Source organism: Melanotaenia boesemani, chromosome 18, assembly GCF_017639745.1.
Source record: "Melanotaenia boesemani isolate fMelBoe1 chromosome 18, fMelBoe1.pri, whole genome shotgun sequence".
Classification (NCBI taxonomy): domain Eukaryota; kingdom Metazoa; phylum Chordata; class Actinopteri; order Atheriniformes; family Melanotaeniidae; genus Melanotaenia; species Melanotaenia boesemani.
In genome coordinates, this window is record NC_055699.1 from 21,501,121 (window position 1) to 21,517,944 (window position 16,824).

At 36.0% G+C, this 16,824-nt stretch overlaps 2 protein-coding genes across 2 annotated transcripts in view; one reads left to right on the forward strand and one right to left on the reverse strand.

Annotated features, from left to right (window-relative positions):
* The window catches only part of LOC121628730 (NACHT, LRR and PYD domains-containing protein 12-like), a 354,419-nt gene that overhangs the window by 242,891 nt on the left and 94,704 nt on the right, over positions 1 to 16,824 (forward strand). The window lies entirely within an intron of this gene.
* Positions 1 to 16,824, reverse strand: part of LOC121628724 (NACHT, LRR and PYD domains-containing protein 12-like) — a 2,607,341-nt gene that overhangs the window by 15,649 nt on the left and 2,574,868 nt on the right. Inside the window, exons 41-42 of the mRNA XM_041967976.1 lie at positions 12,973 to 13,143; positions 4,364 to 4,537 (exon numbers count right to left, since the gene is read on the reverse strand). Coding sequence (XP_041823910.1) covers positions 4,364 to 4,537; positions 12,973 to 13,143 — 345 coding nt within the window. The remainder of the gene's footprint in view (positions 1 to 4,363; positions 4,538 to 12,972; positions 13,144 to 16,824) is intronic.

Here is a 16,824-nt window from a genome sequence, read left to right on the forward strand (position 1 = left end):
TTAGCAATCTATACGCATTTGTTATTTAAGTTTTTTTTATAATTTAGCATAATTTATATCAGCATTTATCCCATTTCCAAACATTCCTTTACACAAACACTAATGATTACAGAAAATAACATGAATAGATAGAATTAGGTGAAAACATTAAAAACCAAAAACCAACATAATCAAAAACATAAAACATAACAGCAACGGCATCGAGAAAAGTATCATTTTCTTCTATTCATATCTTATCATTTGTGAAAATGAAATCTGGCCTTAGTGGTATAACATTATTAATCCATGTTGTCCAGTAAGAAGAGAATAACTCCAGCTTGAAGATGACGAGGACTGAAGTCTTTTCCATACTGTAAATGTTAACTGTGATGTCCATCCATTCATTCAGAGTCGGGCTTTCTTGTGAGACACATTTCCTGGTGATTGCTGTTTTAGCTGCAACCAGTAGAACGTTCATGAGATATTTGTTCTTTTTTGGCCATTTCAGGGTAAAATTCCAAAATACATGATCTTAATGTAAAAAACTGTCAGGTCTTTAAAATGCCTTGCAGTGCTTTATATATCCTTTCCCAATAGTCTTTAATGGCGGGGCAGTCCCAGAAGACATGATAATGGTTTGCATTTTCATTATTGCTCTTCCTCCAGCAACTCCCATTTGTTTCATAGTGGGATTTCTGAGATGGTGTGATAAAGAATCTTATTAAACATTCCCAACTGTATTCCCTCCATTTCTGTGAACTAGTGCATTTCCAAAGGAATGACCACGTCGTTGTCCATTCCTCCTCACTTATATTTAACACTTCTTCCTGCTCCCACTTTCTCCTCATGTATGTAGATGAGTGTGTTTTAAGATTTAACAATCCCCGGTATATACCTGAAATTATTCTAACATTGCCTCTGAGTTTTATGCTTTTCTAAATAATTGTAACAGATGCACCCTGGTCTCAGTTACCTCTTCAACTTTGTATGAATATGATGCTGAACTTGCAGGTATCTGTAAAAATCTTGTTTCTCAAAAAGATATTTCTCCTTGAGTGAATCAAAACTTAACATGGTTGCTCCTTTCATCACCTGACATAGAGACATTTTTCCTTTAGATTTCCAGTCTTTAAATCTTGCATCAAGTTTATTTGGTGTAAATCTTAATAATATGTAAGCCATTACAGAAGTATGACATCATCTTCTAATTTGAATTCTTTTATAACAATTTTCCACATTTTAAGGGTCTATTTCACCCAAGAATTATCAATACTGTTTATGTAACTTTACTGTCAGCTAGAATTGTCTGTATCGGGGTAGCACACATTTAATGGATTTCCACGGGGCATGATATGATGGATTCCACCAGCATATGATTGCTCTCATCTGTGCTGCAAAAAAGTAGTCCCTTAGAGAGGGTAAGCCCCACCCTCCTTTTTCTTTACGTTGCTGTAAAGTTTTTAATCTAATCCTTGTTTTCTTCCTTGCCATATGTATCTGGAAATGATTTTTTTCCTATTGGCTCAGATTAATTTCTATCGGTAGAATAAGTATAATAATCTTGGTAATATTTTCATTTTGACAGATTCCAATGTTGAACTAAAACTGAACTAAAGGGATTAAATTCCATCTTGTCAAATAATTTTTCATGTTTTTATGTACAGGCAAGTTGTTGTATTCAAATAGTCTTGTGGAGTCTCTTGGAATATTAATACCCAGGAACTTAATGGAGTCAGTATGCCACACTAAAGCATGCTTACTTTTTATTTCTTCTGATGGGCAATAATTGAGTCTTTTCTATATTTAACCTGTATACTGATAACTCCCCATATTGTTCAAATAAGCTCGTCAGGTTTGGCAGAAAGTGTGTTTGTGGTACATCTAAAATAAGATAACCACATTTATTTAAGATTTTATTTGTAATATATATATATATATATATATATATATATATATATATATATATATATATATATATATATATATATATATATATATATTTATATATAAATATATATATATATATATATATATATGTGTGGTTATCTGGACCTTCCACAATGTCTCTAAATACGTGGCTAAAATATATTTTTAAATCTATCTTTCTTGTCATTAGGTTGGAAACCAGGGATGGTTTTTTTTCTTTTACATAATTTTCCACAATTATCTACATCACTTAGAAGAAAGTTTGTTTATCCTCTTTTTATAAAGGTTTCATGTTTTTCTTTATTTTAAAACCAAAAAATGGAAATAAAAATGTGGTTCTTCAAAAATAACAATCCTTTGGTGGCTCTTCATTAAAATATATATATTAAGTTGCCTCTTTAAAAAGTCTCGTAACATTTGCAGCTCTAAACAAGTTTTATTTAGCTGGCTGAGGGAAAAATGTCTCTTTGGATTGGAAAGGCTGCAGATTCCTGCACTAAACACATAAACAGATTTAGCAGCAGTTTTCTCTTTAAACAGCAACAGTTAAAGTATTTCTTAATATATATAAAATCAAATATTTATTAGAAAGAAGGATGAAATGTTCAGGATTTACTAACTAAAAGGTAAAAAGTCAGCAGGATGAATTTAAAGCTGTGAAGCTGCTTCCTTCTAAACACAGAAGGAACAATATGTGATGAATATCAGCATCAGGTGAACAGACAGAAAGCAGGATTAGAATCTCACAGCTTCTAGATGGTGAGGAGAGAAAAATATTCACTATATGCACAATAACTTCCATCCATGCACCTTCACTGCTTCATTATCCAGATTTCTGGATATAATTTCTCTAACCTTTCATTCTTAGCTTGTGTTGTAAATTCTCCAAGTGACGGACTTGTGTTCTTATTCTGAAGGAAGCGTTTTACATTGTAGTAGTTAGAGTAGTTCCACTTCTGTTTCACCATGTAGGTCATACGATGTGTTCAGTGCCTTAATGCAGTCCTTGATGATAAACTGCCTACAACAGCCTACCCTGCTTACCCTGCCTTCCATTACCTTTCCCTGCTGTTCCTGTTGCCTGTACATACTGTTCACCTGCGTGCCCACGGCTGTAATCCTGTATCTGCAAGTTCTTAAGTAAAGTGTTAAATCTTCTAGGATGACTTGTCAGCTTTCTAACCGAAGCCCTGCATCGGTCGGTAACAGTCCTGAATCAGCAACCGGGAGTCGTAACTTCCCCACAGCTTGACTGTTTAGTTTAACACCTCTGAACCTGCAGCCTCCACTACCGGGAGTTAAGGGGTTAACATCTCGTTTCCAGGTGTAGCGTCAGGTCTGTAGATGTAACTGTAAACATGTGTGGTATCCACAGAAAGTCAGAATCTCAGCTAACAGCTCAAATTTAAAGATTTCTGCTGCATTTATTTTAATTTTTAATGTTTTTGTTGTTGTTGTTGCATCAACTTCTATTCCTGAAGACTGAAATATTTTCCAGACAAACAAACATTGTGGTTGTGATTCAGCTCCATATTTCTTATCTGCTGTTTCTCAACCTACATTCACAAACAAGCTCTTCACACCAACTCTGTGCTGTGAATAAATAAAGCAGAAGAAACAAACACAGCAGGTAAACAGAACAGCATTTATCTCCAGTGATGGAGCATCCCTGCCTCTCTCCTTCATGGCTGTTCAGTAATCATCCTTTGTGTCTGTGTTTGGATCACCTGCACAGGGTCGTAGCAGTTCACCTTCTCAGCTTCTCTTTGGCTGCAGAGCTATGAAACACTGACTCTGCTCCACATTTTCACACATTTCTCACCTGATGGAAAGCTGCTCACACACTCTCACAACTTCCTTCCATACACTGTTACCTAGCAACAAGTTAGGTCATAGCTTAACTTTACTTCATTTTATCAATCATGTTATTTTTCTTCAGATAAATTCTTCTTTGTATTTTACTTAAATCCACTTAACAGGAATATCTGTTTCAGTGTGAACTGACCTTGTGTAACAGAGATCATTTTAATGAAATGAAAATCAACTGAGAATGATTTCTGTTAAATTATCAGTGTGATGAGGTTTTTGGGTGTAATATGTCGTTATTAATGCATGTGAGTGAAGATAACTGCTGCTGGGATGAAAAGTGTTTTCTAATCAAGTCAAAGATGCTTCATTTCTATCAGTGATGGTGGAGAGTTGCTTCATATCAGCTGATTAATTATTACTTGATCATTATTTCATCCATAGATATTCACTAATGCTCAACGTCTAGAAGCATCAGTCAGTGATTATATATTTGTTTCTGTCTGACAGAATCAAAGTCTTTTACTTTTATTTAATAAATCATCATTTCATGAACTAAACCACTGAAGAAGAAAACAGATTTTACGTTGAAGACCAGAACAACTTTTACATGGTATTAATCTCAATAAACAAATAAAACATGGTGTCTGACCTCAGAGTCTCCAGTCTGCAGTGTGGACTCTCCAGAAATCCACAAAGATCTTTAACAGCAGACGTCATGTTGTTGTTGTAGCTCAGGTCCAGTTCTATCAGATGGGATGGGTTGGACTTCAGAGCTGAGGTCAGTGAAGCACAGCTGATCTCTGACAAACTGCAGTTCTTCAATCTGAATAAAGAAAAAAGCTGTGAGCTGAAGCCAACAGGATGCAGGTTAAAACAGTCAAACAGAAGCAGAGAAGAAGAGTTCTCATTAATATTAATGACAACATGCTGCAGCTTCAATAAAGACGTAGTGACTTCAATCAGAGTGAGTTCTCTCACCAACAGACATGACTCTGATTCTACCGGCTGAACTGGATGAAAAAAGACCCCAGAGTCTGATAATGGTGACAGGACACACACACTGAAACACATGTTTCCAACACTGCAGATGTGAGCGACAGCAGATTGTCAGCTTGGTGTAAACGGCCTGTTAATGAAACCAAACACTGGACTAATTAGCACATCAGTCCAGATCAGGGGTCACCAACCTTTTTGAAACCAAGAGCTACTTCATGGGTACCGAGTCATGTGAAGTGCTACCAGTCTGACACACTCCTCTAAAATAAAGTGTATATATATATATATATATATATATATATATATACACATGATCAGCAGCTAATTACCAATAACTTAGAGTGGGAAACAGATATCAATATTCAACACTTTATTTTCATTAATCTCAGCAATTGTTAGATGATCACTTCTACATTTCATTGAAAAAAAAAAACTCCAGTTTACCAGTCACTGACCATCCCTTTTAACAATTCATGAACTATGTTGAACCATGTCATGAAAAGTTATGTAATATTTAAGAACAATCAACTTTCATATTAAATAGGTCTTATCACACTTTTAACTGAACAAATCAACTTTTCTGTGACACTACCATGTTGCCACTGCATCTGGTATCTGTTTCTTTATTAGTGAGAAGACTGGCATTGCATGCTGTTTACCAGGGTATTGTAATCAGGTGTGTAACCTGACACTGTAACTCTGAGTGAATCTTGCAGATGTGCATCAGTGAGGCGTGTTCTGTGTTTATTCTTGATGAAGTTCATGTCAGAAAATGCTGATTCACAGAGATAGGTTGAACCAAACAGGCTAGTAATCTTCATAGCTGCTGTGCATATGCCACTGTACTTTCCTGTGTCAACAAGGCACCAAAAGTTTGGTGCAGCCTGGTAGGCTTTGAGGTGGAGGTCATTTTGCAATGTTACAATTTCAATCTCCACCTGTTCAGCATCCAAGTTGAAAGTTGCACTTAGTTGCTCAGCAATGCATGTTGTATCCACGTTCATAAAAGGATTGTAAATGAATGACACACATGGCTCAAGCTGATCAAGGTCACAAAACATGTTATCAAACTCTTGTAGAAGTCTGCTTATGACTTCACAGTACTTTTCTGCAATTCTGTGAGATGTCTCAGATGCAGAAGCATTGTCTTTTAGCACCAGCTGCAGAGACGGAAAGTACTCCACCTTTTTTTCTGTAAATGCATACAGAAAATGTTCATCTTGGCTTTAAATGCATTTAACTACTTAACATTTCAGCAACAGTCTTACCTTGGCCTTGCAGCTCACAGTTGAAGTGGTTTAGTTTCCCAGTAATGTCTGTTAAAAATGCAAGGTCAAGTGTCCACTCCGTGTCAACTAGCAGCTATACACATTTTCCTTTGGACTGCATGAACTCATTGATTTCACCCAAAAGTGAGAAAAAACGAAGTAAAACTCGTCCTCTGCTGAGCCATCTGATTTCTGTGTGCAGCAGCAGGTCGCCATACTCAGCTGACATCTCCTCCAGTAGCACCTTGAATGACCTGTGCTGATTCGCTTTGGAGCGGATGCTGTTTATAATTTTCACAACGGGTGTCATAACATGCTCGAAGCCGATCACTTTTGCACATAACGCCTGCTGGTGAATGATGCAGTGGTAATGCAGAAATGTTGGGAAGTCTGGGTCACCTTTACAGTGAGCTATGAAACCTGTATGTCGGCCGATCATAGCAGGAGCCCCGTCTGTAGTCACTGCTACCAGCTTTTCCAATGGTACCTTTTTCTGCACGAAAAACTCTTTCAGAGCGTTGTAAATGTCAACTCCCCTTGTAGTTGTCTTGAGGGCAATAGTGTCAGGAGTTCTTCTTTTGTTGAGAAATCTTCAAACGCCATCCGGATGAAGACCAACAGCTGTGCTGTACTACTGTTGTCCACAGACTCGTCACACTGGATGCTAAACCACCTGCACTTATCCAGATCCCGGCCCAGCTGATCGGCCAAGTTACTGGACATAGCTGAAAGTCGTCTAGCCATCGTAGACGCTCCCAGTTGGACATCAGAGAGAGTGGAGATTAGATCGGTTCCGTTTTTCCCATCTTTGAGTATAGTTAGCAACTATCATCATTGCTTCTTTGAAAACTTCTCCGTCTGAAAAGACATTATTTTTCTTTACCATAAAATGTGTAGCTCTAAATGAGGCTTCGGTTGCCTTTTGGGATTTTTTCACCGGTTTCGTAAAAAAAGACTGCTGCTTATCCAAAGCTGCCTTTAGCTCACGGACCTTTGCTGCCCGTAGAGCGCTTCCCGACGGGTAGTTAGCATGGTAGCTTTCATGACGCGTAGTGAAGTGTCGCTCCACATTGTGCCGTTTTGCTGTCGCCACAGTCGCCCCGCAAATGAAACATACGCAGCTTCCTTTCACAGTAGTAAAAAAAACTCTTCCTCCCATTCACTGTGAAAATGCTATGTTTTCTTTCTTTGTCCTGCCATGTTTTTGGGGTAAGAAACTGCATTCCGCTCACCATCTTCACTGCCCGCTAGCTTACACTGCACAAGCGCGAAGGTTTTGTCAGGTGCACAATACTGACCTTTGAAGTAGGTCAGAGCTCACCTAAACTTCACGTATAATAAATATTTGTAATTCTTTTATTTTTAATACATTATCATTTTCAAATCTCTAAAAATACTAGTGTGGTTAAAAAATAGCGATAAAAAAATTTAATTTTAGAGTAGCGAGTTATGCTGTTTTTAGAAGAGGCCTGCGGGCGACTTGATGCTCGCGGGCACCGTGTTGGTGACCCCTGGTCCAGATGTTGGTGATCAAAGCTGTTTCTGGATGGAGATGAACTGGGTCACAATGTTTCTTTACATAGAAACTCAAACTAAAAGTCAAGTTTGGATTTTTGAAAAAACTGAGTTTAAAATAAGAACAAATGCAACAAAACTTCATTTCAGTTAATTTCAGTTTGAGATATTTTTATAAACATGTTTTACTTTAAATCTAAACTGTTAAATTCTTGTTTTTATATTTTAGATTTTTTTCTTTCAGATTCAGATTTTTATTTTCACTTCAAACTTCTGTCTCTGATCTGAGCTGTAGGACGTCATCTGACAGAGGTGTTGAATCCTGAGTGACAGAATAACAGAGGAGGATGAAGGGACTCCCCCTATAATGCTGCCTTCAGGAAACCTGGGAAATACAATGACTTCTTTCATCCTTCCATTATTCAAATGACTGGGAGTGAAACCAACCAACAGCAGTGATAAAGTTGTGTTATTTGACATGTTTCAGTCAGCACTCGCTACAAATCACAGCATCATAGAGATAAACAAGGATCTGACAATGAAGGAATGAAAGCTGCTTCTAGAAATACTGGGCCAGGTAACCACTAACCTAACACAGGTGTGGGACAAGCAGAAAAGGAGACGTGAGGCTCATTTTACCTCATTTCAGCCTCCTTGTCTCCTCTCTCCTCTGTCCTGCCTTTAATGATGGAGGAGAAAGGAGGCTCCAGCAGGAGCTATAAGTGAGGATACACCAGTGTATCAACACAAAACCAGAACTTTACCAAAGCAGTGAACTAAAGGAAATGAAGACTCACCAAACAAAAGATCTCAAAAGAAAACACAAGAACAGAGACCTGTACTACGAAGACAGATTTCTCTTATCAGGATAACTTCAGAGTTAAAACTGGGTTTTCTGTACAACAAAGCTGGTTTATTTCTGACATGGATAAATCACCATGGTAACTGACGCCGAATGGTTAACCTGCTCTGGAACAGATTATGTTTTGGATAAGAAATCAAGAGGGAGTACTTCCACGTAAAGCTGGATTCATAATTATTTAAGTGTTTAATAATGAAAAATATTCCAATACGCAATTCCTTCTTAATACTGAATTTTAAAATGTGTAATTACAAAACACTTTGCAATTTGATTTAGTTTTGCATGAATAAATTGTTGTATTATAAATTATATTTAGCAATCTATATGCATTTGTTATTTAATTTTTTTATAATTTAGCATAATTTATATCAGCATATGTTCCATTTCTAAACATTCCTTTACACAAACACTAATGATTACAGAAAATAACATGAATAGATAGAATTAGGTGAAAACATAAAAAACCAAAAACCAACATAATCAAAAACATAAAACATAACAGCAACGGCATCGAGAAAAGTATCATTTTCTTCTATTCATATCTTCTCATTGGTGAAAATGAAATCTGGCCTTAGTGGTATAACATTATTAATCCATGTTGTCCAGTAAGAAGAGAATAACTCCAGCTTGAAGTTGACGAGGACTGAAGTCTTTTCCATACTGTAAATGTTAACTGTGATGTCCATCCATTCATTCAGAGTCGGGCTTTCTTGTGAGACCCATTTCCTGGTGATTGCTGTTTTAGCTGCAACCAGTAGAACGTTCATGAGATATTTGTCCTTTTTTGGCCATTTCAGGGTAAAATTCCAAAATACATGATCTTAATGTAAAAAACTGTCAGGTCTTTAAAATGCCTTGCAGTGCTTTATATATCCTTTCCCAATAGTCTTTAATGGCGGGGCAGTCCCAGAAGACATGATAATGGTTTGCATTTTCATTATTGCTCTTCCTCCAGCAACTCCCATTTGTTTCATAGTGGGATTTCTGAGATGGTGTGATAAAGAATCTTATTAAACATTCCCAACTGTATTCCCTCCATTTCTGTGAACTAGTGCATTTCCAAAGGAATGACCACATCTTTGTCCATTCCTCCTCACTTATATTTAACACTTCTTCCTGCCCCCACTTTCTCCTAATGTACGTAGATGAGTGTGTTTTAAGATTTAACAATCCCCGGTATATACCTGAAATTATTCTAACATTGCCTCTGAGTTGTATGCTTTTCTAAATAATTGTAACAGATGCACCCTGGTCTCAGTTTCCTCTTTAACTTTGTATGAATATGATGCTGAACTTGCAGGTATCTGTAAAAATCTTGTTTCTCAAAAAGATATTTCTCTTTGAGTGAATCAAAACTTAACATGGTTGCTCCTTTCATCACCTGACATAGAGACATTTTTCCTTTAGATTTCCAGTCTTTAAATCTTGCATCTAGTTTATTTGGTGTAAAATCTTAATAATATGTAAGCCATTTCAGAAGTATGACATCATCTTCTAATTTGAATTCTTTTATAACAATTTTCCACATTTTAAGGGTCTATTTCACCCAAGAATTATCAATACTGTTTATGTAACTTTACTGTCAGCTAGAATTGTCTGTATCGGGGTAGCACACATTTAATGGATTTCCACGGGGCATGATATGATGGATTCCACCAGCATATGATTGCTCTCATCTGTGCTGCAAAAAAGTAGTCCCTTAGAGAGGGTAAGCCCCACCCTCCTTTTTCTTTACTTTGCTGTAAAGTTTTTAATCTAATCCTTGTTTTTTTCTTTGCCATATGTATCTGGAAATGATTTTTTTCCTATTGGCTCAGATTAATTTCTATCGGTAGAATAAGTATAATAATCTTGGTAATATTTTCATTTTGACAGATTCCAATGTTGAACTAAAACTGAACTAAAGGGATTAAATTCCATCTTGTCAAATAATTTTTCATGTTTTTATGTACAGGCAAGTTGTTGTATTCAAATAGTCTTGTGGAGTCTCTTGGAATATTAATACCCAGGAACTTAATGGAGTCAGTATGCCACACTAAAGCATGCTTACTTTTTATTTCTTCTGATGGGCAATAATTGAGTCTTTTCTATATTTAACCTGTATCCTGATAACTCCCCATTTTGTTCAAATAAGCTCATCAGTTTTGGCAGAAAGTGTGTTTGTGGCACATCTAAAATAAGGTTACTACATTTATTTAAGATTTTACTTGCAATGATATATATATATATATATATATATATATATATATATATATATATAGTATATATATATACATATATGTGGTTATCTAAACCTTCCACAATGTCTCTAAATACGTGGCTAAAATATATTTTTAAATCTATCTTTCTTGTCATTAGGTTGGAAACCAGGGATGTTTTTTTTGTCTTTTACATAATTTTCCACAATTATCTACATCACTTAGAAGAAAGTCTGTTTATCCTCTTTTTATAAAGGTTTTATGTTTTTCTTTATTTTAAAACCTAAAAATGGAAATAAAACGTGGTTCTTCAAAAATAACAATCCTTTGGTGGCTCTTCATTAAAATATATATTAAGTTGCCTCTTTAAAAAGTCTCGTAACATTTGCAGCTCTAAACAAGTTTTAATTAGCTGGCTGAGGGAAAAATGGCTCTTTGGATTGGAAAGGCTGCAGATTCCTGCACTAAACACACAAACAGATTTAGCAGCAGTTTTCTCTTTAAACAGCAACAGTTAAAGTATTTCTTAATATATATAAAATCAAATATTTATGACAAAGAAGGATGAAATGTTCAGAATTTACTAACTAGAAGGTAAAAAGTCAGCAGGATGAATTTAAAGCTTTGAAGCTGCTTCCTTCTAAACACAGAAGGAACAATATGTGATGAATATCAGCATCAGGTGAACAGACAGAAAGCAGGATTAGAATCTCACAGCTTCTAGATGGTGAGGAGAGAGAAATATTCACTATATGCACAATAACTTCCATCCATGCACCTTCAGTGTTTCATTATCCAGATTTCTGGATATAATTTCTCTAAACTTTCATTCTTAGCTTGTGTTGTGAATTCTCCAAGTGACGGACTTGTGTTCTTATTCTGAAGGAAGCGTTTTACATTGTAGTAGTTAGAGTAGTTCTGCTTCCGGTTCACCACGTAGGTCATACGATGTGTTCAGCGCCTTAATGCAGTCCTTGATGATAAACTGCCTACAACAGCCTACCCTGCTTACCCTGCCTTCCATTACCTTTCCCTGCTGTTCCTGTTGCCTGTACATACTGTTCACCTGCGTGCCCACGGCTGTAATCCTGTATCTGCATGTTCTTAAGTAAAGTGTTAAATCTTCTTGGATGACTCGTCAGCTTTCTAACCGAAGCCCTGCATCGGTCGGTAACAGTCCTGAATCAGAAACCGGGAGTCGTAACTTCCCCACAGCTTGACTGTTTAGTTTAACACCTCTGAACCTGCAGCCTCCACTACCGGGAGTTAAGGGGTTAACATCTGGTTTCCAGGTGTAGCGTCAGGTCTGTAGATGTAACTGTAAACATGTGTGGTATCCACAGAAAGTCAGAATCTCAGCTAACAGCTCAAATTTAAACATTTCTGCTGCATTTCTTTTCCTGTTAAATGCATTTTTTTTGTTGTTTTAGAAGTCAATATAAAAACTTGATTCATTAACTTCTATTCCTGAAGACTGAAATACTTTTCAGACAAACAAACATTGTGGTTGTGATTCAGCTCCATATTTCTTATCTGCTGTTTCTCAACCTACATTCACACACAAGCTCTTCACACCAACTCTGTGCTGTGAATAAATAAAGCAGAAGAAACAAACACAGCAGGTAAACAGAACAGCATTTATCTCCAGTGATGGAGCATCCCTGCCTCTCTCCTTCATGGCTGTTCAGTAATCATCCTTTGTGTCTGTGTTTGGATCACCTGCACAGGGTCGTAGCAGTTCACCTTCTCAGCTTCTCTTTGGCTGCAGAGCTATGAAACACTGACTCTGCTCCACATTTTCACACATTTCTCACCTGATGGAAAGCTGCTCACACACTCTCACAACTTCCTTCCATCCACTGTTACCTAGCAACAAGTTAGGTCATAGCTTAACTTTATTTCATTTTATCAAACATGTTATTTTTCTTCAGATAAATTCTTCTTTGTATTTTACTTAAATCCACTTAACAGGAATATCTGTTTCAGTGTGAACTGACCTTGTGTAACAGAGATCATTTTAATGATATGAAAATCAAGTGAGAATGATTTCTGTTAAATTATTAGTGTGATGAGGTTTTTGGGTGTAATATGTCGTTATTAATGCATGTGAGTGAAGATAACTGCTGCTGGGATGAAAAGTGTTTTCTAATCAAGTCAAAGATGCTTCATTTCAGCTGATTAATTATTACTTGATCTTTATTTCATCCATAGATATTCACTAATGCTCAACGTCTAGAAGCATCAGTCAGTGATTATATATTTGTTTCTGTCTGACAGAATTAAAGTCTTTTGTTTTTATTTAATAAATCATCATTTCATGAACTAAACCACTGAAGAAGAAAACAGACTTTAGGTTGAAGACCAGAACAACTTTTACATGGTATTAATCTCAATAAACAAATAAAACATGGTGTCTGACCTCAGAGTCTCCAGTCTGCAGTGTGGACTCTCCAGAAATCCACAAAGATCTTTAACAGCAGACGTCATGTTGTTGTCGCTCAGGTCCAGTTCTATCAGATGGGATGGGTTGGACTTCAGAGCTGAGGTCAGTGAAGCACAGCTGATCTCTGACAACCTGCATCTCTGCAATCTGAATAAAGAATAAAAGCTGTGAGCTGAAGCCAACAGGATGCAGGTTAAAACAGTCAAACAGAAGCAGAGAAGAAGAGTTCTCATTAATATTAATGACAACATGCTGCAGCTTCAATAAAGACGTAGTGACTTCAATCAGAGTGAGTTCTCTCACCGACAGACATGACTCTGATTCTACCGGCTGAACTGGATGAAAAAAGACTCCAGAGTCTGATAATGGTGACAGGACACACACACTGAAACACATGTTTCCAACACTGCAGATGTGAGCGACAGCAGATTGTCAGCTTGGTGTAAACGGCCTGTTAATGAAAACAAACACTGGACTAATTAGCACATCAGTCCAGATGTTGGTGATCAAAGCTGTTTCTGGATGGAGATGAACTGGGTCACAATGTTTCTTTACATAGAAACTCAAACTAAAAGTCAAGTTTGGATCTTTGAAAAAACTGAGTTTAAAATAAAAACAAATGCAGCAAAACTTTATTTCAGTTAATTTCAGTTTGAGATATTTTTATAAACATGTTTTAATTTAAATCTAAATTGTTAAATTTTTGTTTTCATATTTTAGATTTTTTTTCTTCCACTTTCAGATTTTCTGTTTTCAGATTCAGATTTTTATTTTCACTTTAAACTTTTGTCTCTGATCTGAGCTGTAGGACGTCATCTGACAGAGGTGTTGAATCCTGAGTGACAGAATAACAGAGGAGGATGAAGGGACTCCCCCTATAATGCTGCCTTCAGGAAACCTGGGAAATACAATGACTTCTTTCATACTTCCTTTATTCAAATGACTGGGAGAGAAAACAAGCAACAGCAATGATAAAGTTGTGTTATTTCACATGTTTCAGTCAGCACTCGCTACAAATCACAGCATCATAGAGATAAACAAGGATCTGACAATGAAGGAATGAAAGCTGCTTCTAGAAATACTGGGCCAGGTAACCACTAACCTAACACAGGTGTGGGACAAGTAGAAAAGGAGACCTGAGACTCATTTTACCTCATTTCAGCCTCCTTGTCTCCTCTCTCCTCTGTCCTGCCTTTAATGATGGAGGAGAAAGGAGGCTCCAGCAGGAGCTATAAGTGAGGATACACCAGTGTATCAACACAAAACCAGGACTTTACCAAAGCAGTGAACCAAAGGAAATGAAGACTCACCAAACAAAAGATCTTAAAAGAAAACACAGGAACAGAGACCTGTACTACAAAGACAGATTTTCTCTTATCAGGATAACTTCAGGGTTAATTCTGGGTTTTCTGTACAACAAAGCTGGTTCATTTCTGACATGGATAAATCACCATGGTAACTGACGCCGAATGGTTAACCTGCTCTGGAGCAGATTATGTTTTGGATAAGAGATCAAGAGGGAGTACTTCCACGTAAAGCTGGATTCATAATTATTTAAGTGTTTAATAATGAAAAATATTCCAATACGCAATTCCTTCTTAATACTGAATTTTAAAATGTGTAATTACAAAACACTTTGCAATCTGATTTAGTTTTGCATGAATAAATTGTTGTATTCTAAATTGTATTTAGCAATCTATACGCATTTGTTATTTAATTTTTTTATGATTTAGCATAATTTATATCAGCATATATTCCATTTCTAAACATTCCTTTACACAAAACATTAATAAACAAAAACCAACATAAACAAAAACATAAAACATAACAGCAACGAGAAAAGCATAATTTCTTCTATTCATATCTTCTCATTGGTGAAAATGAAATCTGGCCTTAGTGGTATAACATTATTAATCCATGTTGTCCAGTAAGAAGAGAATAACTCCAGCTTGAAGTTGACGAGGACTGAAGTCTTTTCCATACTGTAAATGTTAACTGTGATGTCCATCCATTCATTCAGAGTCGGGCTTTCTTGTGAGACCCATTTCCTGGTGATTGCTGTTTTAGCTGCAACCAGTAGAACGTTCATGAGATATTTGTCCTTTTTTGGCCATTTCAGGGTAAAATTCCAAAATACATGATCTTAATGTAAAAAACTGTCAGGTCTTTAAAATGCCTTGCAGTGCTTTATATATCCTTTCCCAATAGTCTTTAATGGCGGGTCAGTCCCAGAAGACATGATAATGGTTTGCATTTTCATTATTGCTCTTCCTCCAGCAACTCCCATTTGTTTCATAGTGGGATTTCTGAGATGGTGTGATAAAGAATCTTATTAAACATTCCCAACTGTATTCCCTCCATTTCTGTGAACTAGTGCATTTCCAAAGGAATGACCACATCGTTGTCCATTCCTCCTCACTTATATTTAACCCTTCTTCCTGCTCCCACTTTCTCCTCATGTATGTAGATGAGTGTGTTTTAAGATTTAACAATCCCCGGTATATACCTGAAATTATTCTAACATTGCCTCTGAGTTTTATGCATTTCTAAATAATTGTAACAGATGCACCCTGGTCTCAGTTACCTCTTCAACTTTGTATGAATATGATGCTGAACTTGCAGGTATCTGTAAAAATCATGTTTCTCAAATAGATATTTCTCTTTGAGTGAATCAAAACTTATCATGGTTGCTCCTTTCATCACCTGACATAGAGACATTTTTCCTTTAGATTTACAGTCTTTAAATCTTGCATCTAGTTTATTTGGTGTAAAATCTTAATAATATTTAAGCCATTTCAGAAGTATGACATCATCTTCTAATTTGAATTCTTTTATAACAATTTTCCACATTTTAAGGGTCTATTTCACCCAAGAATTATCAATACTGTTTATGTAACTTTACTGTCAGCTAGAATTGTCTGTATCGGGGTAGCACACATTTAATGGATTTCCACGGGGCATGATATGATGGATTCCACCAGCATATGATTGCTCTCATCTGTGCTGCAAAAAAGTAGTCCCTTAGAGAGGGTAAGCCCCACCCTCCTTTTTCTTTACTTAGCTGTAAAGTTTTTAATCTAATCCTTGTTTTTTTCCTTGCCATATGTATCTGGAAATGATTTTTTTCCTATTGGCTCAGATTAATTTCTATCGGTAGAATAAGTATAATAATCTTGGTAATATTTTCATTTTGACAGATTCCAATGTTGAACTAAAACTGAACTAAAGGGATTAAATTCCATCTTGTCAAATAATTTTTCATGTTTTTATGTACAGGCAAGTTGTTGTATTCAAATAGTCTTGTGGAGTCTCTTGGAATATTAATACCCAGGAACTTAATGGAGTCAGTATGCCACACTAAAGCATGCTTACTTTTTATTTCTTCTGATGGGCAATAATTGAGTCTTTTCTATATTTAACCTGTATACTGATAACTCCCCATATTGTTCAAATAAGCTCATCAGTTTTGGCAGAGAGTGTGTTTGTGGCACATCTAAAATAAGGTAACCACATTTATTTAAGATTTTATTTGTAATGATATATATATATATATATATATATATATATATATATATATGTGTGTGTGGTTATCTAAACCTTCCACAATGCCTCTAAATACGTGGCTAAAATATGTTTTTAAATCTATCTTTCTTGTTATTAGGTTGGAAACCAGGGATGTTTTTTTCTCTTTTACATAATTTTCCACAATTATCTACATCACTTAGAAGAAAGTCTGTTTATCCTCTTTTCATAAAGGTTTTATGTTTTTCTTTATTTTAAAACCTAAAAATGGAAATAAAAATGTGGTTCTTCAAAAATAACAATCCT